The 14,620-nt window shown below is 34.3% G+C and overlaps 1 protein-coding gene across 1 annotated transcript in view; it reads left to right on the plus strand.

The window, feature by feature from the left end:
* LOC146133000 (uncharacterized) overlaps positions 1 to 14,620 on the plus strand; it is a 37,160-nt gene that overhangs the window by 4,598 nt on the left and 17,942 nt on the right. Inside the window, exons 3-8 of the mRNA XM_083397623.1 lie at positions 2,049 to 2,197; positions 2,282 to 2,436; positions 3,238 to 3,324; positions 5,853 to 5,933; positions 6,297 to 6,388; positions 10,670 to 10,759. Coding sequence (XP_083253749.1) covers positions 2,049 to 2,197; positions 2,282 to 2,436; positions 3,238 to 3,324; positions 5,853 to 5,933; positions 6,297 to 6,388; positions 10,670 to 10,759 — 654 coding nt within the window. The remainder of the gene's footprint in view (positions 1 to 2,048; positions 2,198 to 2,281; positions 2,437 to 3,237; positions 3,325 to 5,852; positions 5,934 to 6,296; positions 6,389 to 10,669; positions 10,760 to 14,620) is intronic.

Genomic DNA, 14,620 nt, shown 5'->3' on the forward strand with positions numbered 1-14,620 from the left:
CCACTAAAAACCAGGGAGTCGAACCGTTTGACTTTTCCGGTTCGGTTCGGGTTCAAGGATTTTTTCGGAATCCGGTTCAGTTTCGGTTCGACCATCGCTATTTCAAAACCGTTTAATAAAGTTCCGGTTCAAATACAATTTAATTTGCGTTAAATCTCAAAATGTGGGTCGATAAATGTAGAAAATAATGTTTGAATTGTAAGTCATTTAATCTAAGTTACGTGACGTATTAAAAAAAAGCAACTCATTATTGAAATATCTAAAAAATTAAAAATCAACGATTTTTTCATTCAATATTCATATTTTTTTCACAAAATTTCGAATCTGCATAACTTGACTCTGTAAAATAGAAGTTGTGACGTCATGCAGGAGTGAACCGCTTTTATTTGCAGGTTCGGTTAAGGTTGAGGTACTTTCAAATTATTCGGTTCAGTTCCGGATCGGCTCCTTAAAATCTTATAAAAAACGGTTCAGGTTCGGTTACGGTTCGGAGAAAATTGACCCAAAACCGGTTCATAAAGTTCCGGTTCGACTCCCTGCTAAAAACATTTAGTTAAAGAAAAAAATATAATAATATATTTTGAAGATGCATGGTTAGTGGATTTTTTCAAGAAATGGCTACAAGAAGAGTTGTGTAAATAAAAGCATTAGTTATATGTGGGAGCTGGTTTAGAATTCTACCACCACGCACATTATTTAGGTTTGTGTGGGTTATGCAATAATAAGTAATGAATATAATAATACATGACCCACCCACACCTGATTGCTACCTTGCACCAAAATATTTTTGTGTTGATTGAATAAATCTAGGCCATGCAGCATCATTATGTGATGTGTAAAGCCAATTGCTAAATATATGATGGCAGTGAATAGTGATGACAAATAATGGTAAAAAAGCTGATACTAGGGAGATGAAAATCAAGAATAGACTTCCTACCTACTCTGCTTATACACAACATGGTTAGTCTATTAGTCGGTATGGAAAATTAAACTTATATATCCTAGCTATGACCGTAAGGTTGCTAGGGTAAAACTACACATTATGTTTTAGGACTGGTTATGGCGCTGGTCTAGGATTCGGCCACTTTTACAGTAATGAAACAAGTTATCAAAAATGTAATTGCGAGGAAGAAATAAATGTGGGAGAGCACATAACATAATACTTGATGCAACCCAACTGCTAATTTGTGCTCTAAACCATATAATGCTAGCAATATAAACCACCGGACAAAAATGACATACGTTTATTAAAACTTAAAGCTTTATCATTTTTACATCCCCTATTTGTTTTCTTTGAGAATTTGAGGGATAACAACAGCTAATTTTCTGTTGCAAATTTGTTTTAAAAGTTGAGCATCTTCATTTTCCATACAGTTCTTTTTTAACGTCCATATTAATTTTTTGTGTTGAACTTGTTCCAACTAAAGAAATTAACCAAACCTCAAGCGAATATTTATGACCTGGTTTTGTGCTAACTTTGACACAGGATAACATTTATTTGTTAAATGAATTTTTATCATTTTGGTTAAATATAATTAAATAAAATTACTTGTATTAGATAACTTTAAAAGTGGTACTAGGACCTGGCACATAAAACCGATATGTACATTTTACACTAAATGACAATAAATGATGTAAGCTGCAACTGCGTTTAAAATTACAAAAAGAAAATGCATAAATTCATAAAAATAAAACACTGCTTTTTTAATGTACAGAGGTTTTAACAACAAGCCGATTTTTACTTTTAGGTACTTGATTAAGAGTTAGAATTCAATAATTGTTCAATAAATTTTTATTGACCTACAGTTTAAGGTGAAACGCAACTTATATTAACAATAACTTAAAAACTTGGTTAAAAAAAAGTATGTTCGAACTAGAGCTGAACCGAACCAGATAATTCAAACTGAAAAAAAAAACTTCTTAAGCATGAAAAGTACAAGGGTCGTAATGTTCTGAGGTCGTAGTCAAACGTAGAATGAATATATCAAAGCCGATGCGGTAGTAGGAAGCATCTTTTTATTTGCATGTTTATTGATTTTTATACTAAGCGGTTGTGCACTATGGAGGAACTGGGAATGTGATGGAGTAACCAAGGAATGCGTTGATGACACAGATGAAATGTGCTGGAGATCACCAGCAGGAAACTGCCCAGCTTTATCGATTTTAAGAAGATGTGATGGTTTTATTGACTGCTTAGGTACATGCTATACTAATCTAAAAAGCTTTAGCATGTTTTTACCATTCCAAGAGGTAATCATTTTGTAATTGTTTATATTAATAGATGGTAGTGACGAGGCAAACTGTACCTATAGATGTGACACAACACTCCATAGCAAAATGGTTAAAACATCACAGCTGTGTGATGGTGTAGATGATTGCTTAGATGGTAGAGACGAATGTCTGGCACGATGCGCAACATGCTCTTGTGATGGCAAGGTATATAAGGCAAAAAGTGAATTAAAACAATTCCACAAGTGACTTATGCTGTAAATTAAATATTTTTTGTAATATATATATATTTTAATATGTTTTGAAACAACAACTCCACTTGTTTACACCAGTATTCCTCAAGTGTTGTTTTATTTGCTTGTATTATGTTTTTCAGTAGCTGGCACTATACCTTTATTTATCCCATAAAATAAAATTGCTATAATGTAGGTAATTTTATCATATTATTTTTACTGTGTGGAATATTCTATTAGTGTTCTGAAAGGCAGTTGATTTGCAAATATGTGAAATGCAATTTTTATTAGAAATCATGGGCCTATAAAACTTAAGATAATGGAAATCATAGGATATGTCACAATTTTTGCATTAAAATTGCTGTTAATTGCCTAGAGTATTGGTTCTAATGTTGATTTTGTTTTGTATATTTTTACTGGTGTGCCACCAAATGTTTTTAATTTTATCATTGCTTCTAAGTGGAAAAGAATGTTATATGTTTAATCCCATATGTTTTAGTGACTATTTTGTTGTTTTTGTTGTTGCGCTTATTTAGGGTTTTAGAACATAAACAGCAATAAAAAAAAACAAAGAGGCCTAAAAGGTTCTCTTGAAGTGCTATAAAAAATAAATAAAAAAAAATAAATTTGGAAGTGTTACATTTATGTGGTTTGTGTTGGGCCAAACCATGAAAACTTTAATTAGCTTGTTTCTTCATAAAAAAACCTTAATGTACATATATGTGTATGAATGTTCCAAACACCCATAATTATTACTTGTTGTATTTTGCCTCAGGTCTTTGATATATGCGACACCTCGATTTGTGTTGTTACTTACTGCAGAATGTGTACAAATTCCAAGAGTTTTTATTATGATAACCAAGTGAGTAACTGTTCCTATTAAAGTGTATTTAATTTGAATGAAACACATTTATGTTGGGCCAGTAAATCAAGACAAAAATGCAGTAGTATTTCTGCTTGCAAAAACATACCACTTTCTGATTTCATGTATTGACTGAAACTTATTTACATATTAAGTTATTGCTAATTTTTTACAGTTTTGTTAAACTTTTGTAAATTTGCAAATCTTTTTTGTGTCATATTTATATTGAATTGACTACAACAACTCAAGTTTAAAGTTTAAAATAATTCCTGTAAATAGGGCAGAGTCTTTCTGAAATAGCTGACCTAAATATTTTGAACAATCTCTATGTTGATCCAAAATTGTAAAGGGCTGTTGAACTGTTAGATTTTGTAGAAATTGACTTTGACCTATGCATATATGCAGAAAGATAACAAAGAGTCAATATATAGTCTTGGTTATCTTTACTCTCTTTTGAGTAGCAAAGTATTACAGATACATGAATTTAGTCAGTTGCTCAAAGTACTTCTGGTATGGTATATATAGAGTGTGTCATGAATAATTTTCACCCAGCAAACAAGATTGAATCATAAATTATTTTTTTTATCAAGGTAACATCAGTATCTTATTTATATAGGTAAAACTTAAATACCAGTTAATAGGATTGGCATGAGTCTTCAAGGCAGAGTTGAAATACCTAGTAGTAATTTAAAGTGCCCAGTTTAAGGCTGGGTGGTAGGCCTTGTAACGTGCAACATATTTATCAATGTTATTAAACTAGTTTGTCAGCATAGTTTAACATTCTCAACAACTTCTGTTTGAAGAACTAGTGTAAACTGTAATACATGTTCAGGTTGTTGCCAAAACTTAATATTTTGCCAATAGTGAGTACAATGCAACAGTACCAAATAAACTCTTGACATTCGGTCTTGTTTTTAAAACATTGTTGTGTGTCAGTTTTAAAAACAAGTTGCAGAAACTCTATTGTAGGTCAAGCTTATTTCATTTAATACACCGTTTAACACAGTGCTTTATGTGATGTAACAAATCCTATATCTTAAACCATGCTGTAACGTTTGGTCTGTCAATATGATAAGAAAGCGATAATCCTAAGCATCACCTTCCAATCACAACCAACATCAAAACAAGTTTGGTGTTCATTATTTAAACGGTATCGCAATGGTGAAGTTTATGTAAAACAATGTGCAAACAGATAAAAAATAATATGGATATGCGTATGCCACAAAATATATTGCACACACTTTGCTTGCCAGGTCTTCAGCGATGCTACGACTTTGTCAGCAAGTACAACTTGAACACTTTACCATTCAGTATTGTGAATAATAATCATGTAGCGTGAAAGTATTATACTGTTTACTGACAGACAACAAACAGATCATTTCTTGGTTGTGGGCAGTAGTTTTCCACTACATGTTGTCCTTTTCATCGTTTCATTTGTAATTTGTTACAACAAAATTGTGAGAGACACTGCATTGTAGGTTTGGGTTATAGTTAAGTAAGGCGCTGGTTCTTAGGCAAGGACTGATGGCTGTATAAGTATTAACGCTTCTTAAATATATCTAAATTCAAGGAGCAGGCCGCTAAAACTCTTATCTTTATAACTTGTTGAACTTTAGACAGTCACTTTACTCGGGTATGATTGGCAGTTAAATATCACTTCACATGCTAACAGAAAGCTGTGATTCAAGCTGCTTGGATAAAGCTTAGTTGAGCAAAAATACAGAAAGTAGAATGAATGACAACTCCCAGGGACCGCTCACTTATGGTTGGTCACATGTCAGTGGACACCAGTCATGTACATTGGGACTTGTACTAGACAGCGCAGTGGGGGAATATTAGTGAATCCTTTAAATGCCACATCAAATAAATTAAAAAAGTATTTACCTCAAGCTTGATTTTTGTTCACCAAATATTTGCGCTAGTTATTTGTGTTTATTTATAGTTTTGATGTTAAATATCAGAGAAAGTCATCTTTAACCCTTGTTCGAATTGGTAGCTTTCTATAAGCATCAGTTTATTAATCACAGTATTTGAACTTGCTGTCAACTCTGTTAAAGTTTAGTGTGTTTACACACAAGTCACGCCTATTATTAAAGTGAAATATTAGTGTTAACGGAAAAAAAAGTCAACATAGTTTAGGCCAATTTTGTCCGCAGAGCTGTTGGTTTATGAATGTAACTGTGAGCCAGCCTTCTCTATGACTGTAGTTGTATTAATTTATTTGTCGTTGTTTGTTTCTTTAAGTGTTTTTTATCTTTGTCTTTAGATTTTTTAATCAAAAGCACTATTTCAAAACATGCTAAGTTTGTGTGTATACTTTACCATTCGCCTTAGCCTATATTTCAGCTAAACTGTTTATTCAGTAACTTTATTCAATAGCTGGCGTCTTTTTTCCTAAAAGGTAATCCAAGCCTCAGCACCTTGAATTTTGTTGCCTTGCTTGTATAAAATTCCTAATTTTGTTTGTTAATTTTGGGTAACCTCCATAAAATGTACACTGCATTATCTAATTAAAACAATTGTGGTAGTTGTGTGATGAAATCCTTCACTGTGAAGATGGAAGTGACGAACTTCGCTGCAATGAAGTTGTATGCAGAAACGGAAAAAAGGTTTATAAAGCTAGGTTGTGCATTTAGTATTTTAAATATCACTGATGGTAAGGTCCACCTCTACAAGAATGTCAAGAAATGTGCAGAATTTCATATAGTCTAAACAGCGCATAAAGTTAAAAAAAAATATTTTAATTTCCAAATATCTACAAAACTATTGGTTTGGTCACTTTGAGCTCAAATAGTATAGGCCAATATAGTAGTATTTGAATGCAGTTTTTTGTAATCAAATTAAATTTCAAGATATCTTTTTATATATGTAAAACCAGTTTTGGTCACCAAAGGGAAGTTGGCAGCTCGAAACTCGCGTAATATCTCCGGAAGGAACGTAAAATGTGTACCAAATTTACAAATTATTTTTAGATCAAGGAAATAATGTTGTGTGATGGAGTGAACAATTGCAGTAATGGCGATGATGAGGAAAACTGCTTCACATTCTTCTGCAACAATTCAAGGTTTTTTTTCCATAATAAGGCACTATAGTAGAGACTTTGCAAAGGAGGGCTCCAAAGACTCACTGACATTTTCCCTGTCCCTTTCGTATATAGTTACAGTGCCATAAATGTTGCACAACACTTTTTATAGGCTACATAATATTTAACAGTGTTGTTCGTTTGGTTGTTTCAGGAGTGAGGAGCACCAGGCTATGTTTCCCCAAATTATATATTTTTCCACATTTTACTATATATACGTAAAAATTAGTGGGGCTTTAAACATTTTTTTTACTTTTATCCTGCCTGTACGCTATGAGTATGGTATGTTGCGCTGTATGAACTCATCACCCGATCCGTTAGAAATTAGTGCATTTCTAAGCAAAAAAGTCCGACTTTTAGACTTTGAGGTCTCGGACAATGCACTAATTTGACTTAACAATGTGCTTAAAAATATTAAGTTCAATAATACTTGACCCACCTAAACCCAAACTAGCACCCGAACCCAAATAATGTGCGTTGAATTAATAATTACATAAACGCTTTAGGCCCCAATATCTCATTTTGTGAAGTAACAAATCTCAGGGTGGTCCAAGGTTGACTGCATCGCGGGCCACATTATTAATTGCATAGTCTTTGCGGGCCACTTAAAGTGCTACATGCGTGGTCGGGGCACAAAAAGTTTAAAAATGATGTCACAAAGTAACTTTGAAAGACATATAAGCTCAAGAAACTTGCTTCTATCGTCAAAGTTGTGCGCAAATGAAATGGAATGTTATGAGACTGGGGAAAATGGTGGGCGCGAAGCGCGAAAAATTTCCGTATTTAACAAAAAAATTAATTTAGAAGACTGCATTTTGTAAGCGTAAAATTTTTGCGTAAAAAGTGTGCGTATCTTACTCAAATTTTAAGAGAGATGTTGCATACTACACCATCGCTAAATTAAGACGTTATCGTTTTGCGCAAAAAGGTTTTATTAACCACTTCGATTTGGTTTAAATTGCATCTTGGAAAGGGTCAGGGCGTTTAGCCTCAAGTCAGAAATATCTGAAAAACAATACTTTTGAGCAGCGCGATATATTTTATCGTACATATACTTAAAAACGCAAATATAAATAATATAAGTTCGCAAAACATCACTTTAGAAAGTTCCATAGGACGCACTGCGGCTTCTCTCAAACCGGTTTAACACATACCAAAAATTAAGCGTTCTTGCCACACCCTGGATCCGAATTTGGTGAGCGATAAGAAACTGTTTTTTACATGGTATACCCGGAAAATGTAATCATTACCAAACAATTGCAGTATGCTTACTCTTCGTTGGTTAGCTTTCTTTGAATAAACCCTTAACGGTATGCATTGCAATGTGGCCCGCGGGCCTGGGTTTGGACCACCCTGAACTATCTTATGCCAACGAAAGTTTGTTTGTTTTCCCAGCATTCAAATAATTATTACATTAACGCACTTTATTTGGGTTAGGGTTCGGGTTAGCGTTTGGGTTAGGGTGGGTCAAGTGTTATTAATGCCATCTCACATTTTTTGTGATCTTTTGTGAATTTTTAGCGAATGTTTTCAATTTATCTACTATTGGAGTTTACCTATAGGTCCAAATTAATGCATTGCCACGACCTCAAGGTCTAAGAGTCTAGACTTTTCTGCCATTGGATGCCCTAATTGTCGTAGACCTTTTTAGAAATGCACTAATTTCTCATAATATACTTAAGAATGGTAATTTTGCCCTTTGATTTCCTTCAGTTGTGCATTTTAAACACTCATTCTTTGACAACTGAAAATGTTGTCACACAAAAATTCCGTCTCATCTTTAAGAAAATGTTATGCCATCCACCACACAAAAATCCTGGATCCGTGGTCTTTTTATGTTGAGTTGAGCTTCTTTACCTTGGTTTTGATACTGTGAAATGCATAGGACTGCTAAAACGGGGTTTATCAAAGTAATTGCCTAACAACCCCGCAGCAGAATCCTTGAGCTAGAGCCTATTGAATAAAATTAATCACTCTGGTGGTACAAATAAACGAAAACCATAAGCGAATATTTAAAAATAGTTGTCACACTATGCTTAGTAGCAAAGCTTTGCTGTTAAATATCTGCTAAAAACCGACTGCATTTTTTAACATAATTACATGCGCTTACATAGTTACCCAAGAAACCACTCATGTTTTTTTATTAAACGAGTTAAATAAAAAAGCAAGCATTTTGTCAAACAAACCAAATTTTACCGCCCAAGATAGTATGTTAACAGATCGTTGGGATAGCCGGAGCTGGAGATATTTTAAAAATTTGTGTATCAAAAGCCATCAATTTTTTTTCTATGTGGCCTGTAGCAAAATTTAAAAACTTCTTGCATTAGTTTCAATCAGAGGTGCACAACCTGCGGCCATACACATGTTTGAAAACCCATATTTTTGTGCCCATGTGTTGGCGGCCGGACGTTGATACAAACTTTTTGTCCACTTTATGATTGTATTAGACTTTCTGAAACTGGTAGCCTAATTTTTTTTTACAGAACAACGTGTTTTTTGCTTAACCAGGTTTGGGCAACTTTAACAGGGGATGAGACACAGGGATGTTTATTCAACATATGTTTACTGGCACACAGTGCCAGAGTCGTTTGTAGGTTATTTTCGGATTTTTTTCCAATTGACTCTGGTTTTTTAAATATGCGACAATTTGAAGAACGGATCGGCAGGTATCCTGATATAAAATAAGAAAGGGCGTTCCGGATTAAACCCATCATTTACATTGCAGTCCTATACACAAAACTACATTTGTGACAGTAATGTAAGAAGTTTTAAAAAACAAGCAAGGGTAGAGTGAACGGTTAGGTATGAAAGGAAAGAAAGCATTACAAAAATAGGTTGATCAGTTTACCACAAGACGTAAGAGCTCCTGCTGATGTGTATGCAACCCTGAATTAAAAATGTTGTTAATTTTTTTTTTTGGAAAACTGCACCTTTATTTGAAGCTTTTTAGGAAAGTGCCACTTTGCGAAAAAGTTGCCATTTTAGTTTTTGCAAGTTCGTGTTTCAAGTCACGATTAGTGAAGATGATTTGTCTGCAGCACCTGCGAAGTATAATCAAGCCAGCTTAACGACCTTATGAGAATTAGCTTTATCAAAACAAGCAGATGAAGTCTTGGCTTATCTGCGCGGTGAACATTACATTCTTGATCCTGAGACAAAGTTCACGTTCCACCATAACAGGGATAGAATACTGTAGAGTCGCTGTAGTAAATATGTTAATATAATATTCTAAAACAAAACAGAAATACTTGTTACAGCAATCGGTATCCCGCCAAAGACTCCTATAAAGTGGCGTTTGTTTATCGATAGCTTCAAACGAAGTCTAGAGTGTGTCCTACTTCACAACGACACAAGATTTTTGGAAACCACAAAAATGTCTTAATACGATGTGGACCCAATTCCCAAGCTCTTTGGCTTGGAATGAGAACAAATTGCTCTTCCTATTTAGCCACTTACATTAATGGTCAGAAAACCTTGGTAACGTTGGTGAAAGCTGGGCAAACAGTTTCGCAAGACGTCAAAACAAATGGAAGAAAAGAACCAGAGTGGATCGAATTAATGTCTGATTGATCGTAAACTTTATGTGTGATTGTGATAAAAGAGGTCACAAAAATCATATGAAGGGACTTTCCACACAGATATACGTCTTATCGCATTTTGAGGGTTACTTTCAGAGCGATAATCATTAAATGAAGGTTCATTTGTATTTCGACTTGTCAAATCTCGGTTACCGAAATAGTTTAAAAACGACTCTATTTGTGCTAAAAAAAGAATATACTTACCGTGATAAGAATGCAGGACGCCGTTGATATGGTCCGACCACGTGACTTAGATGTTTAAAGTATTGGTTTTGATGCTTTTGCCTGCAGGATTGTAACAAGATATTTAGATGATTTTCTGTATTGACAAACGTCTCCAAACTTTAGATTTTGAAGGTGTTTAAAGTCTGTGACGTGACATTTGGTCAATACCAGATGATCCACATGAGGATTGCAATTTGTAGACGACAATAGAACGTCATAAAACATCTTGGTGACTTTTACGTTAAAAACGGAACAGGGGTAGTTTTGTAACTCATGATAATGAATTTTTCTTTGTGGGTTTTAATATTTATTCTCCGTCTAATTACAACCTCCCGGTATTTAGCTCCATATCTACATATTGTTACATTTGAACTTGCATTACCACAATAAAAGTCTTTTTGCAATCATATTGGGTTAATTGCCACTTTTCGAGTAACGAAACTATTGCTTCTCGTTACAGAAACATTTCCGATCACCTTAAGTGCGATGGCTACAACGATTGTGGGGATCATTCCGATGAATGTTCAGACCTCTGCCTCCCACATAACAAGTAAATTTAGTTGTAAGCAACAAGTAAAATAATTTATAATTTGCAAGAGCCGGCCCTGAAAAAAACGAAGCTAACTGGAACCCCACCCAAAGTATATGCATATTTATTTAATATCTGAACACAATTTAAAGCAAGGCTTGTTTTTTTAATATGACCCGTTCATGCATGCCAGGTTGTTCGTCTTTCAAGTATAAACATGAAATCGTGCACTTAGAAACCAAATGTCTGCGAAAATAATCTAGTTATTGCATTTTTTGCATTCTATAAAATCTTTGTAATATGGCAATTGGATCGTAAGCAGCAACTATTTAAATTTTAAAACCAGATGAACTAAATGCATACTTTATTGAGCGTTTAAAAACATAAATCATGGGTGTAATTGTTAAAACTATAAGTATTTGTTGATAAATACTAATGCTCGTAAATATTTTTTGATACGAATGCTTTATTGCTTGATATAGGCGAATGATTTTCGCGTTTTAGGAAATGTCCCTCAATGGTCCAATCGGTTTCATTTGAACGAACAACGACATTTATGATATAACTGTAAACGTTCGAAATAATAACCCGAACGAATGAGAAATAACAGTTTATTTGCTAGACTGGTATATTGCTGAATGGCGTCATGGAAAATAACGCTATTTAGTAACTGTCGAGTCTCCAAATCTCACGTATCAAACGAAGTATGAAGTATTTTACAGGAATAATTATCATTATTTAGGGGTGGGCTTAGCTCCCCAATTTTCTGCTAAACTACCCTAAAACAAAATCGGCGTCCATGGCTAGGCTGACATACATAGAGCAAAAATGCTTGTCTGCACATTACGCCCATATAGTCGGATAATATTTCGATAAATCCATGGATTCCAAAATCAAACCTAACTAGACGGGGGTGCGGTTGTTGTATATTTTGTCAGGGGATATATTTTCAGGGCTTAGTGTTTATTTTCAATTTTTACTTTATTTTAATTTTTTTTTTTTTTAATTTTTTTTTAAATATTTTGTATTGTGTACTTTATATTATATATTTTGTTTTTCATTTTCCTTAACTTGTTTCTGCAAGCAAAAACAGATATGGGCCGAAAACTTCCCCACTTAACTTATGCCTTTGATGCGAAAGGGGTTTTGGGGAATGATCGAAACATATATTTAATAAATAGAATTTACTTAGATAATGCATATGGCTATTTTATTCAATTTTGACCAGCTTACGTGTTTGAAAATCAAATATTATCATTCTCTTAAAGACTAAAAATGGTTTAACGCCTATGGTTTGCTATACTTTTGCAAACTTTCACTAGGTAATTTTTTACCATAGCTTGGTACGAGCAATCACTGTTAAAACAGGCTTTAAATCTGTCGTTTCAAACAATATGAAAAACACTATTACGTGCCTAATACGCAAACTATTAAATCGAAAGTTTTGCTAGATAAGTTTAGGCCTGATGTTGGTATGCTGGTTGGAGCAAGATGCACAACAGGTGCTAACAGAGAGGCGTAGACTGCCTTAAGATTTCGCATTTAAACTTGCGGCGGTAAATACACCCTATTGACACTTAATTATTAGGCGAAGCTTATCGCGAAGTAATTGGTCGCCCCAAAAAATGCTGACGCCGCATTTAAAGCAAGCATTATAAATGTGTCGCCGATATTCTGCCTTGAACATCCCTACTCGAAATGCTTCCCTCCGTTAATTGTACGGTGGGTGAAACTTTATTCACGGCCTTACCTCTTTGTGTATTACCGCGACAATACAATGAAATACGATTTGGAGAATATTGGAAAAATCGTATTTGGAGAATATTTGCTATTTGCACCTGTTCTGTATGTTACTCCAATCCAACATATCTACACACAATTATAAGTTGTGTATAATAATATAATAACTTATGGCTTTGAAGCGAAGGGGGTTCAAATATGGCGTAGATTTTGGCAAATGATCGAAACATACATTTGATCAATAAAAATTTACGTAGATAATGCTTACGGCCATGTTATTACATTTTGGTCAGCTAGCATGTTTAAAAAGTGAATATTTTCATTCTCTCTAAATGATTTAACGTCTATGGTTTGCTATACTTTTTCCAACTTTTACTGTGTAAATTTTTACCATGCCTTGGTCTGAGCAATCACTGTTGAAACAGAGTTTAAATCTGTAGTTTTGAGCAATATGCAAACACGTTTATGTGCCTAATAAGCCACGTTTTATATTGAAAGTTTTGCCAATTTAAATCCAATAAACGCAAGATTTATTTATTTATGACGCCATGTTATGACGTAGCTTTGTAACGTCGTCGTTAAGAATGCGTTAAACTTAAGCTTTTTGTTGTTGCGGCCCTTGTATAATTATATTTGCTTAGACCTGGTGTTGATATGTTTGAATGGTGCAACAATTACAACATGTGCTAACAGAGATGTGTACACTGCCTGTAGGATTCGCATTTAAATTTGCGGTGGTAAAATATTTTGTGTTGTAAGAGCAATAGGTTTTTTTACTTAGAGAGGCCTCTTTATGAAAGGCAAGTCGCGTGTTCATAGTTTTACTAGGCAAGCCACTTCCAACACAAATGTTGCACGCGCGGGACAATAGGGCGCAGCAGGGATGCCAGCAGCCGCCTCGTCGCGACGCGAGCTGGACAAAGCAAGCGAATATGAACGAATTCTGTATGAAAGTTTTTCTGCTGCTAGATGGCTGTCGTTAGCTAAAAAGTGCTAAAACGCAATATTTCGGGTTTTTACCCCCCAAGCAAAGGCCCCTGGGAGTGCAGCCTCATAAACTTTTACAAAGCACCTACATACCACTCTACGCCATGTCTGAAAATTTGAAGGTTCTACGATGTCTACTTTTTCTATAAAGCTTCGGACAAAACTCGGTCTGAAACAAACCATAGGAAACCATAGGAAACCATAGGAAACCATAGGAAACCATAGGAAACCATAGGAAACCAAAAAAGAATAACGGCAAAAACAAGATATGTCCCGAAAATAAATTTTCGGCCCATATAATAACGGCAAAAACAAGATATGTCCCGAAAATAAATTTTCGGCCCATAATAAAACTTTTTACCTCTATTTCATTTTCGGATTAAACTTAAATAGGTCTACCAACAGGCTAAACAAGCAAATATGACAAGTTAAATTCAAAAAGTGTTTTGACGTGCTAACTGTGTAGCGAATAAAAACCATGAGTCGGGAGTCTACCAACCGATTCGTTATTTTTTAAACAAAATATTTTTCAGTTTTTTTTTCATATATTTTTCACCTCTAACGATATGACTAGTGCATATTGATTAACAACAGTTTAAATGTGGCGCCCAAACGTCGATACAAAAAAGGCCAATACTAGGCCGTTGTCCCATTTGTTCCATTGACTTTCCCTACAGTTTTGATGTTATTTGGGCCATTTAGATCTTATTCTGATTGCTTAGGTTTTTAGAACTTACTACGACACGTTTAGGTCTTGTCCTGACGTCTTTAGGTCTTAATCTGTTTTGTGTATTACCGCGTGTTTATGTTTGTTATGTCGTTGGTCCTAAGGTATTGTTGCCTTTTATTTTACTGAGTATTCCCGTTTCCACTACAACACTGTTGAATCCCTTCTTTGCCAAACACTGACTTCTATGAAATCAATCTGCAATCTACACGTGTTATAAGCTTATTTTCTGAAGAATTTTTGTTGAACCAAATTAAACTATATGGTAGGAATGCTATATATCTCAAGAGTGACGCTAACAATTTTATTAATATTGGGTTGATCATTTGCATTATTGTTTTCAACTTTGTTGTGTTAATATTTTTTTTAGTTTTTGTATCTTAGTTGCATTATATGAAAAATAAACAACAAGCAAGCCAGAAAAATGA

The sequence above is a fragment of the Ascidiella aspersa genome, chromosome 9, assembly GCF_963924565.1.
Source record: "Ascidiella aspersa chromosome 9, kaAscAspe10.2, whole genome shotgun sequence".
In the NCBI taxonomy this organism is placed as follows: domain Eukaryota; kingdom Metazoa; phylum Chordata; class Ascidiacea; order Phlebobranchia; family Ascidiidae; genus Ascidiella; species Ascidiella aspersa.